At 41.5% G+C, this 15,445-nt stretch overlaps 1 protein-coding gene across 1 annotated transcript in view; it reads right to left on the bottom strand.

Moving 5' to 3' along the window:
• EPHA4 (EPH receptor A4) overlaps positions 1 to 15,445 on the bottom strand; it is a 169,726-nt gene that overhangs the window by 56,542 nt on the left and 97,739 nt on the right. Inside the window, exon 5 of the mRNA XM_007957002.2 lies at positions 7,898 to 8,236. Within this exon, the coding sequence (XP_007955193.1) occupies positions 7,898 to 8,236 (339 nt within the window). The remainder of the gene's footprint in view (positions 1 to 7,897; positions 8,237 to 15,445) is intronic.

Raw genomic sequence — 15,445 nt, 5'->3', positions numbered from 1 at the left:
CCGTTCCTGGACTTGAACCAGTTGCCTGCCATGTTGTCTATTGATCCTGGTACTGTGAATGTCACTCATGGGTTTGTCAGACTCAACAGCCAGCAGCTGCATGAAACAGAAAAAGCTTCAGCCCCAGTGGGCCTAGAAGAGGCAGAACTAAAGCCCAAGGCCAACGGGCCCTCACCCAGTCCCTAGAGTCTGTACTTTGAACTTGGACTTCTAGCTTCCTAAACTACAAGAGAATAAATTCCTGTTTGTTAAATCCATCTACCTGTGTTATGTCTGTTACAGGCACTAGAGAACCAAGACAGTACCCTTATCTGGTAACTTCGTTTGTTTCAATCTAGTCAGAGCAGACGTCATGCTCCCACTCCTCACATATCGACATGGTTAGGTTCCAAAGACCAGAGTGTTATGTGAAAATCAGCATTATGTGAAAATGGAAGATGATCATGTTAGATCACAAAAAGCAGGATGACTACATCATTATGTAATTGCCAAATTGCTGAGAATCATGGCCCAGGCACCTTGACACATAACCTTAACCATCACAGTCAGAGGTACTCTCATGTTGCCCCTTGGCATTTACTGCCAGACACATGTCATTAATGTGCAAAACAGTCGGAAAATAGAGTTTTTTACTATTGTCATAAATGTGAAATGTCAGATAACGAGATAGTCGATAAGTGAGGAGTAAGTGTCTACTGAAACTGAATTAGTTTGCATGGATCCTTTCCAAAGTTCTGCTGTTAATTTGATATTTTTTAAGGAGTTTTTCTTGTTGTTATTGTTGTTTTTAATATGATACAAAAATATGCATAAGCTCCAGGCTCCAAAACACTGGCTCCACCCTGCCGACCGCACAATACCTAACTTGGTTGCTCTAAGGTTTTCCCCTTGCTCCCACCACCTCCCTGAGCCTTTCTACTTACTATCTAGAAGACAGGTAGCAATTATACCCAGTGGGGCTGAGAATTCCCACTGTTATCCATTATCCCTCTCAAATAACATAATGTGTCTAATTAAAAGATGGCAGAGAAAGAGAGAATGAGAACTTACCAGTCGAGTAATAAAAGACAGTGTGCCTCTTGTACTTAGTTATTTTCTTTTCTCTACTCATTGTTTTGGCTTTATTAAATTTATCGCTACTTGACAAAGAGAGTCAACTGATTTGTTTTTATTGTAAATAAATGTGTTAATAACAAACATATACTAAATATCTACTCTCTGATGTACAGTGGCATTACAAGGTGTAATGCCACTTTATTGTTGGGATGATATTTTCTTGGCATTTTCTTAATTGTCTAATCTCAGAGAACAATGCCAGTCAGTCTAACAAGCAGCACAGCTCACCTCATGGCAAAACAACAGGGAGAGTATTCACAGGAGGCCCCTTGTAACTCTCTGCCCTCTGAGAGCAGCAAGGGCATCACACTTCAGGTGCAAAGCAGTCCAGCTACAGAAACACGAAACCTCTTCACGTGCCAACTCTGAGCCACAAGCTGGCCCCAGCAAAGCCATGATGAGGTTGGTCTTTCAAACAAACTTTAACACTAAAGCAAGGTTTTTCAATTTTGACCTTCTGGACATAATGGCCCGGGTACTTCTTTGCTGTGGGGCCCACCCTGTACCTTGTAGCATGTTCAGCAGCATCCCTGGCCTCTACCCACCAGAAGCCGGTAGCTCGACTCCCCAGCTGTGACAACTAAAAATTTCTCCAGATACTGCCAAGTGTGCCCCGGGGGCCAAAATCACCCCATGAGAACCACAGCACTAGATGGACAGCTAGCTTAACGTTTTGCTCTTCAAAGTAAATGCCTTGGCAGGATGGGTGGCTGGGAGTTGGGCGAGCAGAGGGGGCCCGGGAGTCCAGTGCGTTCTGCTGGAGCAGTTTGGGATTTTCTTTCCCACTCTTTGAACTGCCTTCAAAGCCAATGTATGAGCATCCCAAGGAAATATGCCTCCCTTTCCCATGCTCATGGCCATGCTTGGAATCTGAGAAATTTAGAAAAAGAGTTTACAGATTACCTAGGTTCAAATGACTAAGTACCTATGAAATATCTGAACATCTCTAAATTCAGTATTAAGGATATGTTTGTCACTACGGGGGTACACCTACTCTTTCATTCATTGTAGAGTATCTAGAATGGTGTCACATGCAAGATAAAATAAAAAATGGTGATCACTACCTGGATGTGACTCGGGGTTAGTGGAGAACACCACTCACAGGGGTTCAAAATTATTTATTTAAAACAAACGCACACCTCTAGCCTCAAAGCTAGAAGACTAAGTGGGCAGGGGGGTATTGGGGAGGTGCCTGGTGAGAAATGACTCACTATGCAGATCTACTGCTAACCATTAAGAAACCTTAGTGGTACAGTGATTAAGTGCTCGGCTGCTAACTGAAAGGTCGATGATCCAAACCCACCAGTTGCTCTGCAGGAGAAAGATGTGGCAGTCTGCTTCCATGAACCTTACAGCCTTGGAAACCCTATGGGACAGTTCTACTCTGTTCTATAGGTGCATTATTAGTCAGAATCAACTTGAGGGCAAGGCGTTTGGTCGGAATTTTTACTGGCTGCCATCATGGCATTTTTAGTCAAAATTTTTAATGTTCTGTCGGTTGGCCAGGAAAACCTTGCTTGTTTATACAGTATTTCTCCCCTAGTGACACATCTTGTATTCATTTGCCTGATTTGGTCCACTTCTGTAAAAGCAAACTAAAGGAAAGAAAACAAATCACTCTAGAAAACAAATCACTCAGTAATTTGCTTATGCATTTTTCATAAACATCAGGACCTTCTCCTCCTAACAAAAGACAGAACAATTCTTAGAAGATGGAAGATGATAGAGAGGAAATACACCCACTCCTCACTTATCTATATGGTTAGGTCCCATTACCCGAAAATGGAGGATGGCCATTTTCAGATCATAAAACAGAAGATGACTACATCATTACATAACTATCCGATTACTCCCATCACATGAATGCCAATTACATCATCATATAACTGCCACCTGGAGCTCTGGTGGCAAAGTGGATAAAGCATTTGGCTGCTAACAGAATGTCAGTGATGGGGGCAATCTATTTCTGTAAAGATTTACAGCTTCGGGGGTTGCTATGAGTCAGAATCAACTTGATGGCAATGAGTTTTGTTTTGGTTTTTATTTGGTTTATAACTGCCAAACCACCGAGATTCACGCTCAGACAAGTTGATATGTAACTGTAATCATCACAGCCAGAATTACTCTCACCTTGAACCCTGGTGTTTGTTACTGCCACAAGTATGCTGTTAATGAGCAAAATCGTCAGGCAGTAGTTTTTTTACTATTGTCGTAAAGGAGAAATGTCCAATAATGAGAGAGTCGATAAGTGAGGAGTAGATGTAATGAGTTTTCAAGGAGAATCTCATTTAGTTACTTTTGGAATGTAATGCAGGAAAATTAACTATAGGGAGGACCTCCACTCTCCATCCCTCAAGTTTCACACGATGAGTCTTCAGCCAGAGTAGCACAGCCTACCATCACCCTCTTCCCTCTTTCCTTCTCTGCTCCTGGTCTGGGGGGGGTGGTGCGGTAAGGTGACATCTCATTAGGGAATTTGGGAGAAGGCACCACATCCTCAGAGTCCCTGGGTGGTACAAACAGTTAATGTGTTCGGCTGATAACTGGAAGGTTGGAGGTGTAAGTCCACTCAGAGGCGGTCATTGCCATGAAAACTCTATGGAGCAAAACTTTACTCTAACACACATAGGTCACCTGAGTCAGAATTGACTCAATGGCAATGGTTTACCTGTACTCTGTCCTCAGCTCAGCATTCTCTTCTCTCGACTTGCCTGGACCTGCCTACCTTGGCAGAGAGTCCATTTGGTCTGCTCTCGATTATCCGTTCTAGAAACCTTAGCAGGGAGGCTGTGCATGGAGCCTGCTGTTGTAAGTGGCAAATGGCAAGTGGCACTGAGGCAAGTCCTTTCAGCCACAGATACAAAACTCTTCCAATCAGTTTATCAGCAATAAAGCTGACAATGTGATTTCTCTTTATCTTGTTTACGTGTCAGTTGGTTTTGATTTCAGGAAAGAGGGAGAAAAGGGTGTTATATATTGTTGTTGTTGTGTGCCGTGGAGTCAGACCCAACTCACAGCGACCCCTCCTTGGGTTTCTGAGGCGATATCACTACGGAAGTAGATTGCCCAACCTTCCTTCCGAGGAGTGGCTGGCAGGTTTGAACCACCAGCCTTCTGGTTAGCAGTCAAGTGCCTTAGACACTATGCTAGCAACTTAAAACCCCAACAGTAAGATTGGGGTTAGAATGATTTAAATATTTAAATAGCCATGTGAGACCAACACATTCACACCACATTCTACATTTAAATGACCAAAAGTTTGGCTTCTAACCCATGACAACTCCATGTGTCAGAGAAGAACCGTGCTCCATAGATTTTCAACAGCAGACTCTTTGGAAATAGGTCATTAGGCCTTTCTTGAGAGCCATCAACATTTCTGCTAGCAGCTGAGGATGTTAAGCATTTGCACCTCCTGTTGTTGTAGTTAGGTGCTGTCAAGCCAGTTCCGACTCACAGTGACCCGACATATAACAGAATGAAAAACTCCTGGTCCTGCGCCGTCCCCCAAATCACTGCTGTGCTTGAGCCCATCATTGCAGCCACTGGGTCAGTCCATCTCAAGGAGGGTCTCCCCCTTTTCCACTGGTGCTCTACTTTACCAAGCATGTTCTCTTTCTCCAGGGACTGGTCCTTTCTGACAACATGGCCGAAGTACACGAGATGAAGTTTGGCCATTCTTGCTTCTAAGGAGGATTCTGGCTGTACTAGGGGCTCCCACATGACCAAAGCCCAGTTAACCCTATATCTCTGTGCCTAGATCCTCACAAAAGGGGAGAACGCCACACTGAATAAATCAAGATGCTAATTATCTAGAGGAGCTGTGATGGCACAATAGTTAAGTGCTCAGCTGCAAAACAAAAAGGTGGATATTCAAACCCACCAGAGAAAAGACTTGGCAATCTGCTTCTGTGAAGATTTCACCCTAGGAAACACCATGTGGCCATTAGACTCTGTCTTGTAGGGTCCCTATGAGTCCAAATCAAGCCAGCAACACACAACAATCACAGCATTAATTATGTAAAATCATTTTAAAGGAAAAGAACTTTCTGCTTTCAAGTACAGTGTTCTCTCTAGGTTCTAGTACTGGCTCTAACCTTAACTTTAGGTGAACCACTTCACTCTTATGGACTTATCTGTCCTTGTCTCAAAGGTAGTAATGATAGAACCAGGAACTCTAGGCCTTTGCTTTTTTTTTTTTTTTTAACACATGTTATTGATGACAGAAAAGACCCTGGGAAAACAGCAAGGATGGGGACCCACTAAACTTCATGGCCTCCAGATGCTAAATGTTAACATTCATTAATTCTATGTATTCCTTATAGAGAAACATCATTGCCTATACAGGTCTGTAAAGAATTGAATTTAATGAAATGATAGGAACAACTGCAATTAGAATATAATTGTGTGTCTGTAAATATGCTGAGGGGAGCTTTGATGAAGTTTATGGTTGCTACATCCACCCAGAATTTTGGCCTACATTATTAATTTGCCCGACTCTGAAGAAAGGGTTTATTAATCAAAGATAAACTGTCCCGATGATTTTGAATTAGTGAACTCCAAATTACAGTCAGATAATGAGGCGGTGCAGTGCGCATGACAATTCTCTGCTAAACGAGAAAGCTCTCTGGCTGGCCACATAGGAGGCCTCCTTAGTGAAAGATTTATTTTTAATTTTGAACAGCTTCCCAGCATTAGCTTTCATGAAAATGAAAATGAGGGGCTGGAATTCTGTCCTGTTCAGCAGAGCTCCTCGCTGTACTGCTCACCAAAGCAGAGAGACCTCATTGTGTCAAAATGCCCTGTCCACCTGTCTCCTAGATCCCAAAAAATTACACCTACAGTTGTAACAAAACTACTTAGACTATTTTTTTTCCCCTCTCTAGTAATGTTTTTGTACATTTTCCTTGGGAGGATTTTTCAGCCTGTCTTTTTTAAGCTCTTTGGACCTTTTGGCCTGGTAGGGGTTGACATAATCCCTTGGCTTGAATCCTTAAGTATACAGAGAGTCATAGAAGTCCCCCCAGAAAAAAATCTGTGGAGCCAACCCTGTCCTCAGAAGTCTCCCAGAGGCTTTTCTCTGCCAAAGAGAATGACTTCACCTTGTATGGCTGAGGTTTCAAAAGGTCCAATCCTAGTTTTAATTTTGTTAAAACATGAGTTTGGGATGTGTTTGAGGAAAGCTGCAAGAAACATTATGAGGTCTGAACAAAGAATACTGACTGTGACATAAGTCAGATGCTCCAGGGAGTCCAGAGACCACTCTGCATGACTCTGGCTCCCTCTAATTCAGACACCCCAGTGGCACCAATGCATGTGACCAGTATCTGTGCAATATTTCCAATGCATCCTTCCAAATGAAAACAAATGAAATGCTGACAAGCACAGAGTACTGGTGCTGCAATGAAGAACTCCTATATCATATGATTCTTTGTAGAAAAATAAAAGCAATCACCACCGACGGTGTTCATGCTGAAAAGTACAGAGCTAAAAGACAAAAGCATAACCAGGTGACAGTTCTACACACACTACGTATTTAAAAAGACTTTCATTGATAGAGCTAAAGTTCCATCCTAGTAAGATCTCCCATTCTAGCCACAGCTCAAAAACTTCCCGAAGTCTTACACTGCATTTATTCTACAGAGTTCAGAGAAAAGTGGGAAAATAATGGCTTTAGACTGGAACACTAGAATACTGTCCACTCTAGGATCAACTATGTAGTATAGATATTTTACTGAACTATTGAATGTATGTACTAAAAGATCCATTTAAGAGAAAAATGCATTAAGAGGTGATGGGATTATTGGCAATTTATAATCCTTTCGAGTGATGTTTGCTATTCTTAAGAGCCTACAAAACAATAAACCACAGTCTTTTTCCCCCCACTCTTTTAACTTTCCAAAAGTAACACGCAGTTGGCAAAGTAAAACTCATGATAGATATCCAGAATGGAAAATTAGTAGGAGACGTATGGCAACATTGTCGGGGGAAAAATAGAGACGAGTGCGTCAGGAGTCAAAGACTAGAAATCTAGATTCTGATTTGTTCTTTAAAACATTTGATACTCAAGATTTTGTAACAGATCAGCAATTAACAAAAAACACTTTATGTACTGAAAAGGTTTTATAGTCATAGGAAGGCAAAGAAGGAAGGCAGGCAGGATATGAGGCAGGCTCACCCTGTAGGGGTTTCCACCATAAATGCTGCTATAAAGTGACTCCAGAACTAGTATGTACCTTAAAGCAAACCTTATTACTCACAGGATAAAAGTGTCCACCTAAACTATTACTGTTCACAGGTTTACATGGCATTTCTAGTATAGGTCCGTAGAGATTAGTTTTTAAATTTCAAATTAAGAGAAGAGCAATACAATAGCTGCTTGTGTTTTTGTTGGAAAGACAACATACTGTATTGGTAAAAATCAATTTTATAATACCAAATACTCTGAAAATGCTCTGATATCAACTAAGGACCTTATGGTTGAAATGACTGATGGAAATCCCATTTAAGAAAGTCCAATATGGACAGCTAAGTTAGTCTTATTCTTCATTGTCTCCATACCACCTAGAACAGGGCACGCTACAAAGTTGGCACTCAAAACATATCTGCTGAATGAATGAACATCTCTCTAAGTACCTTTTATAGCATAGTTCAAAGGTTGACAATTAGATCCCTGTGTTTCTACTTCAGTGGTAGAATTTAAATATCACTCATAGGTGTCACAATAAGTCCTTTCTCTCAATACAATGAAGTAGATCACACAGCAAAGTAGATCTGATTTTACCTGCTTGGTTGGTTGTCACGGTGACAGAAACTGATTGATCAGGGCTAGGGTTATACTTGGACACTCCATTCACTGCCCAGATTTCAAATGTGTAGTTGGTATGTGCTAGCAGGTCAGTGATGGAGACTTTGGTGGTCTTCAGGCCATTCTGCTGAGGGGTGTAATGCACGCCACTCCCACAGGGTCGGCACTTGCTGGGGTCACCAGCTCCACATTTCTTACAGACCACATTGTAGGAAATGTCCTGGCGGCCACCTGTGTTCTGAGGACTGCTCCATTCCAAGTTCACTGATGTCTCGTTGACATTTGAAATCAAGTTGAGAGGAGCAGATGGCGGGCCTGGAGAAACAAAAAATATACGATCACAGCAAGAACTGAAAATATCCTTTCAGAGTCTCTCAAAGCTTAGGATACTCTCTGCAGCTATAGGAAGTAAGGTGGGCCTGTTTGGCAAAGAAACCAAACAGCAAATCATGCCAGCAGAAAGATCTTTAAAAAGAACAATATGATAGAAGGTTGTACATGGAAATGTCATTTTCGTTCCTGTACAAACAAATGTAGCATCAACTGCCACTCTGAAATGTGAAGCAGGCCCACATTAAATGGGCTCTAAGCCCAGGCTTCCCCTTTGAAGTATCAAAGAAAAGATCAGAACTCATCTAGTTTCAATCTCATCATCTGAAAAAAGGGTATAAGAATGTGATTCTTGTTCCTGGGGCAGTTGTGAGAATCCAGCAAATTAACACTCGCACACACATCACTGATGAAAGATAAACAATAATTCCTAAGTACATCATGCCATCAATATGAAATAAAATTAGCAGAATTGTATACATACGCCTCTGCAGTTGAAGGTTAAGCTGCTTATGGGGAATTAGTAGGAACTGGTTTAACCTGGTTGCATGCAGAGATGGTGCAGATACAGCTTCTGAGACAGTGCAAGGACCCCACGCCCCTCCTCCCATCCTTCAACTGACCAAGGCTGCACCAGGCAGGTGCTTATTCCCATCCACATCAAAGAGTTTCTGAAATATGAGGGATGGCAGTGGTTGTTTTGGGACAGAACTGATCACTAAGAACCTTACTTACTGGTTTAAAAAAAAAAAGAAGACGACTATGGAACCAAGAGAAACCTTCTTGCTTCTTGGTGTACATCATTATTTAAATGCCAAGAAGTTGTTACACAAACTACCTTCAAGTAGGAAAATCATGGTGAAAGGGAATATTCTTGGTCTGAGTGAGTTCCAAAGATCTAAAGACACCTGCCACATTCTAATGAAGAAAATGTATTCAATATGACAGTTGGAAAGCTTACTCTTTCTTTCCCATTTCTGTCTTCCAAGAGAAGAGCCAAAAGAAGTTTTAATGAAAACTTGAGGTTTCTTGCTTACCATACTGATACTATTGCTAATGTATTTGGAATGGCTGCTTTGAGAGGAATTTGTTCATGTCCCTCAGAAAAAGGAAATTAACAGGAGGCCCACACAAAGCTGGGAGAAGAATGACCTAGTCAACCACAATGGAATTTACTCTTCCAAGGTAGCTATCAAGAGAGAATTGGACGAGATTAACCTACAAATAAGGATCATATTCAATATTTACTTCTTGGCCCATGGTGATGCATGGTGAAAGGATTTTGAAAGTAACATTTAGGAAAGGTGACTAACTCTCCCTTTCTCTTTACACAGCTTAATTGAAGACTTTATTTTAACAAGGTAAGTAGGCCCTCCCAATCTACTTGGGACTTCTTATCAACAGTTATCAACTCTTTCAGTGTTAGATCAGTTCACCAGCCTCTAAACCTAAAAGGAAAAAAAGTCTTGTAAAATTTGTGTTAAAAGTAAGATTACCCCACAGAAGCCTCCAGAAGGAAACTACAAATTTCCTTTTTGTTTAGATTTCAAACATGGTCCTCAGCACTGGGTCTGGAATATAACTGAAGTCAAGTGAACTGAAGGTCAATTCCCCATTCTCCCTGTGACTATCTCCCACCCTGGTTAGAGACAGGTGAGTGGACATGATAACACATTTCTTTAACATTATTTTTCAGAAATCCTGTCAAGACCAACTTGAAATCAGTTAAAACCACCTCAGATGCCCAAGCACATGTAGAGTGAGACAAATAGAATGAAGTTGATGGGAACTGGCCAGACTTCATCTTACCTACTTTGGTCATGTTATCAGAAGGGACCATTCCCTGGAGAAAGATGTCATGCTTGGTAGGGTGGAGGGTCGACAAACGAGGGGAAGGCCCTCAACGAGATAGACTGACACGGTGGCAGCAGTGATGTGCTCAAATATAGCAAGGATCATGGAGCTGGCACGGGACTGGGCAGTATTTTGTTCTGCTGTGCATAGGGTTGCTATGAGTCAGAGACGACTCAATGGCACCTAATAACAGCAATAACAACAACATCTCCCCTTCTGTCTAAGACCCATCAGCTGATGGCAGGAGGTTGCTGTAACTCACTCTGTACACAAGCACACTGCATTAAAAAATGACTGTCCCTTTAAACCGAGGCAAACGAAACCTCAACCAATCTCCAGCTAGTTCACATCTAATTCCTGAAATTTATATGAATATAAATTTTTCTTGAACTTTACTAAAACTGTACCCCAACCCCCCCTTGGGGAGACAGACTTGGATAATATTTTCTCTTTGCATTGCTGCTCTGCAGTAAGTAATCCTTCTGTCCCCTCAAGTACTTGGTGTGTGGAAAACTGATTTGACTTGATGGGCCACAGGGCGGGGACTCACTTTAGTTTAACTTCATAATAAGGATAAATAAATGGTTTTTGCATAAATGAGTGGTACTACTTAAAATCATAGATTCTAAGAGCCAGTGGAATATTAAAGATCATCTAGTCAAACATTCTTGTTCTAAAGATGAATAAAGTGAGATTCAGAAAGTGGATCTGAAAGTCAGTGCAATCTAATTAGTGACAGAACCCAATTCAACTCTAAAAGTGCTAATTTGTACATATGAAGAATGTTTGAGAAGGTAAATGATGTTACGTATGTATTCAACTCACCCGTCGAGTCAAATCTGACTCATAAGCAACTCCTCATTGGGTTTTCAAGGAGGTATCTCTATGGAAGTAGATTGCCCCATCTTCCTTCCAAGGAGTGGCTGGTGGATTTGAACCACCAGCCTTCTGGTTAGCAGTCAAATGCCTTGGGCACTAAGCCACCAGAGCTCCCACATACATATGTATTAGCACAATAAAAATAATTCATTACATTTACAGTGTGATGAATTGCTTTTATTGGGCCTTTCTTGCCATGGTCTTGTGACTCCTACAAAATGATTGGATGAGATGATGCAAATAAGGAGCTTGTGGCCCAACAAGTGGATTGGATGGCGCCTGCTAAGAATGCAAATAAGGTACATGGAACCCTAATGAGGGGATTGGTCAGTTTTGTCATCCTACTATCCAATCCCAGAGCAGAGGAGGGAACCTCAACTACCACCAAGAAAGAAATGCTAGGAGAGAAGTGCGTACTCTAAGACTCAGAGACTCTCTACTGAGAATCTCCTAGACTCAGGAGACAGAGACAGACAACTAAAACTAGAGATGACACAAGATAACAGGAAGCAGCAGCGGAGAAAAGGTGGCAGCAGAACAAGGAAACTTGCACAAGACTGTACAGTGGCCTTTCTGGGCACGGAGCAAGGCAGCTACAGTGGGCGTGCCAATCTACAGAGGGAGAGAACTGAGTATCTTGATGCAGGAGGCTTCCTGGAAGAGTTGGGTGTCTCTGGTTACTCGTCAAGGGAGCTAGGCTTGCCCACCCATGGAGTAAGAGAGCTGAGCAAGTAAGTTGAACAGATTTGGCAGAAGTTTCATGGAGGAAGGGAGTGCCTTCAGGTACTTCTTAGCAAAGCCAAAGAGCTTTCTAACATTTGCCCAAGCAGGATAGAAGCCTGGCCAAGAGGCCGAGGGCCAGAGAGAGGTCTTCATGCAGGCATGACTGAAAAGAGGCTTCTGATCCAAGAACTTCCCTAACAAACTCACTAACTGTGAGTATGGTCTGAGTTCTGTGAGGCCATTTCAAGAAGCAATGGGACCCAGCAGAGAAGTCGAGAATGTCCTAGGAGGAAAGGCTGGTGTCAGAATTGGTAAAAAGGATGAAGAGAAGGAGCTATGTCTGACCTCCACCTCAAAGCAATCAGCTTTGGGCTGTTGAACTTTATTTCTCCTTCCCCCTCATGAAGAGGAGGTCAGAGTTCCCTGCCATGCCATCTGCACAAATTAGTTAATTAATCACCACCCAAAAAAAAACCCCAAGTACCAACTCTCATTCTAGGGTATTTCCACTCTACCAGGTAATTCCTTGCCACTAGCAACATGGATAACAAAACATTTAAAAGTTTCAGCCAAAGTTTGTTTGAAAGGTAGAAAACAGGAGTGCAAATCTTCAGCCCTATTCAAATTATGCAGCTGCTTGACCCGAGAGTGAAATTCATTACTCGTCCGCAGCTAAAAGCTGACCATGGCTCGGTTTATAAGATGGGTCAGCCACTGGTTCTTATTTTGTGTTGACTTCCAGGGCTAAATAAGAGTGACTCTCAAACCCATTAACCTCCTTGCCAAGGTTCCTGGTCCACTTTCACATGGGAAAATGCAACACAATGAATCAAGCCCTGTGGAAGCAAAAAGTCAGTAATTAGTATGTAGGACGGGGCATGACAGTGTCTAAACAGAGAAGAAATGGAGCAGAAAACGAAATGGTCACAGGGCTCAGAGATAAAACACTGCCACAGAAAGAAAAAAAAACACGAAGAAGCTGCAAGGTTTCAAAATGGAGGGCTGGGATGACAACAAGCGCTACCTTGGAATAGGCTTGTTCCTTCGGCCAGTCCTTTGTCAAGGAGGCCCTGAGCAGAGGCTCAAGGAAGAGACAAAGGGGATAGATTCAAATCTTGCCTCCACGGAAGGTTTGGTGAACTGTGCAGTTGTAGCAAGGGATGGTTATATGGACATAGAGTTATAGCCTAGAAATTGGGTTATGATTGAGTATTGAAGAAAGAACGGAATATGGAAATGTCCACCCAGGATGATTCCTGTTTTGGCCTGGATGGACCTGGGAAAGGGCCCAGGCTTCCCAAATTAAAACCACAATGGTGGCTGCACTAAGTTTGTGGGATTGTGGTTTATCGTTTAAAAAATGATTTCCAAAGAAAGATGATCTATCACATGTGTTGCTCATTTAAAGGGAGGGGCTATGTCTTCCTAAGTCTCTTCTCAAGGTGATGAGAAAAAAAGTAATGAAGCCAAAGTCAATCTGGACCCAACTGACATACCTAACAGCTACACCTTAAAACAATTACGTGTATACAATACTAAAAAGAAAAGAAAATCGGCATTGTGAATAACATGAGATCTTTTTCAATAAATACAAAGCAAGGGAAAGGTGTGTGTAGGGGGGAGTTCCTGAAGTACCTTCTCTTCTGTTTATGGAAATAAGTGTCTGGATATTTAGAAACATTACCAAATCTCCAAAGGTGTATTTAAGGGAGTGTAAATTCGCTTCTTTTACAGTTTTGGTTTTAGACTTCAAACCTTGTGAAATTCACATAAAAGCCCAAGAATATTTCTCTGCACCCCTCAAAAATGGAGCTAGCCTTTTAGGAATGATCTATATGGAGAGTTCAACAGCAACTTGAAAGATTAGACAGGAACCTTAGGGACAGTGTGTTTATGTCAATAAGGGAGGAACAACTCAGGAAAGGAGGCGGAGAATGGTTGCACAACTTGAAGAATATAATCAGTGTCACTAACTCAACGGTACATGTAGGAACTGTTAAACTGATGTATGTTTTGCTATGTATATTCTCAAACAAAATAAAACAAAACAAATAAGACAACGGAGTGAGCATGTTAAACTTTTTCAATATATATTTTCATGTTTAGAATGTTCTTGACATATTTAATACAATTTAGTAGTGTAAGCATTAGCTATGCTACCAGAATCTAAAGCAAATGAGATAATCCTTAACTTACAAATCTTTTAGAGCAGGGGTCATGCTTTTTTCTGTAAAGGGCCACATAGCAAATAGCTTAGGCTTTATGGGCCATGTGGTCTCTGAAGCAACTATCCATCCCTGCCATTGTATCTCAAAGCAGCTATAGACAATATGTAAACAAACAGGCACAGCTAGGTTCCAATAAATCTTTATTTGCAAAAAGAGGCAGCAATTGAATCCAGCCTGCAGATCACTTTACTTTAGAGAATCTGAATGGTGCAATGTAGCCTCACTGTCAGGATTTTGCACATAATCTATGCACATAATCTAGGGAGTAGCTCAAGAACTCTTGATTTGCACATTTATACAGCTCAGGTAACAACCATGGCTACTGAAGTCCATTTTACACCTACATTCATTGGCTAAGGAAGGAATGAAATACATGAGTTATTACAGCCAATTTCCTGAGATTCTCATTGCTCTGAAAGAAATAGGCACTGTATTTCTTGCCAACCTGGATACATTTAATGAACACCCATTGGTTTAACTGGTGTGAAATACTTCCTGCATCTCACAGCAGGTACTGGTGAAAGGTGCTACGATGGGTAATTACTATTTTCAGAGGGATGTCACCTTGCATTCAGTTGACAGGGGTCTGACAGAATGTAACCCCAAAGAAATTGTAGCCAAATTAGAGCAGATGCAAAGGACTATCGTGTCATATCATAGCATAATGTGAAATCATAAAAAGAATGTTCATCTTCCTTAACCAATCATGTGCTCTCCCCTGGAAAAAGACAAGCTTGAGATTCAAACCACACCTATCTGAAAATCAAGTGTGAAAATTTAAGAAGGGCAATATTCCAAGCATAAAAGAAGATTCGAGTAATTCCTTAATTCTTTCCTCCCATGCATCAGACTACAGTTTAATTCCTGAGTAGTTGAGAGAACATCCTTGCTGGCTTAAGTCAGGATTTATTTAAAGTAGTCCTTGAAGGGCAACCTTGTGTTTACATACGTACATGAAATCTGCATGAGCATTAATAAAGGCATTCAAAAATGATCTGCCAACACTGAACCTAAACTCAGAAAAGCCTCCAATTTTAACCAGGACCTTTGGTAGCAACCATTCCATAGAAACTCTAGGCTATTGTAACAGTGCCCTGAGCACGAACACACTGCCAGACACACACACACACACACATCAGGTCAAATGCACTTCTTCATTCTTAAAGGAAGCAACTAGAACTTTAGCAAAAGAGAGAAACCCAATACAATAACTGCATTAAATAAAGGGTTCTGGCAAAAGTTTTAAATCCATGTGGATACATGGTGCAATGTGTCATATAAAGTTGAAATTTCTGTCTTCTAACAATTAGAATTCAAATGCTAACAAAACTCTAGGGGCAAGGGAAAAACAGTACTTCAAGTACAAAACTCACATTGTTAGCAAAACTTTAAACATGCCTCTTAAACACTTTGGATGACTTGGCTCTGCCTGAATTTTCTCCTCTGGCTCTTTGCATAGTTGGCTCCTGATCTCTCAGGTCTCAACTCAAATGGAACCCGCTCCCCCCCC

Source organism: Orycteropus afer, unplaced genomic scaffold (genome assembly GCF_000298275.1).
Source record: "Orycteropus afer afer isolate SDZICR_OR568_19922 unplaced genomic scaffold, OryAfe1.0 scaffold00002, whole genome shotgun sequence".
NCBI lineage: Eukaryota > Metazoa > Chordata > Mammalia > Tubulidentata > Orycteropodidae > Orycteropus > Orycteropus afer.
Note: the sequence above shows the minus strand (reverse complement) of the source record. Positions and strands in the feature narration are given on the sequence as shown.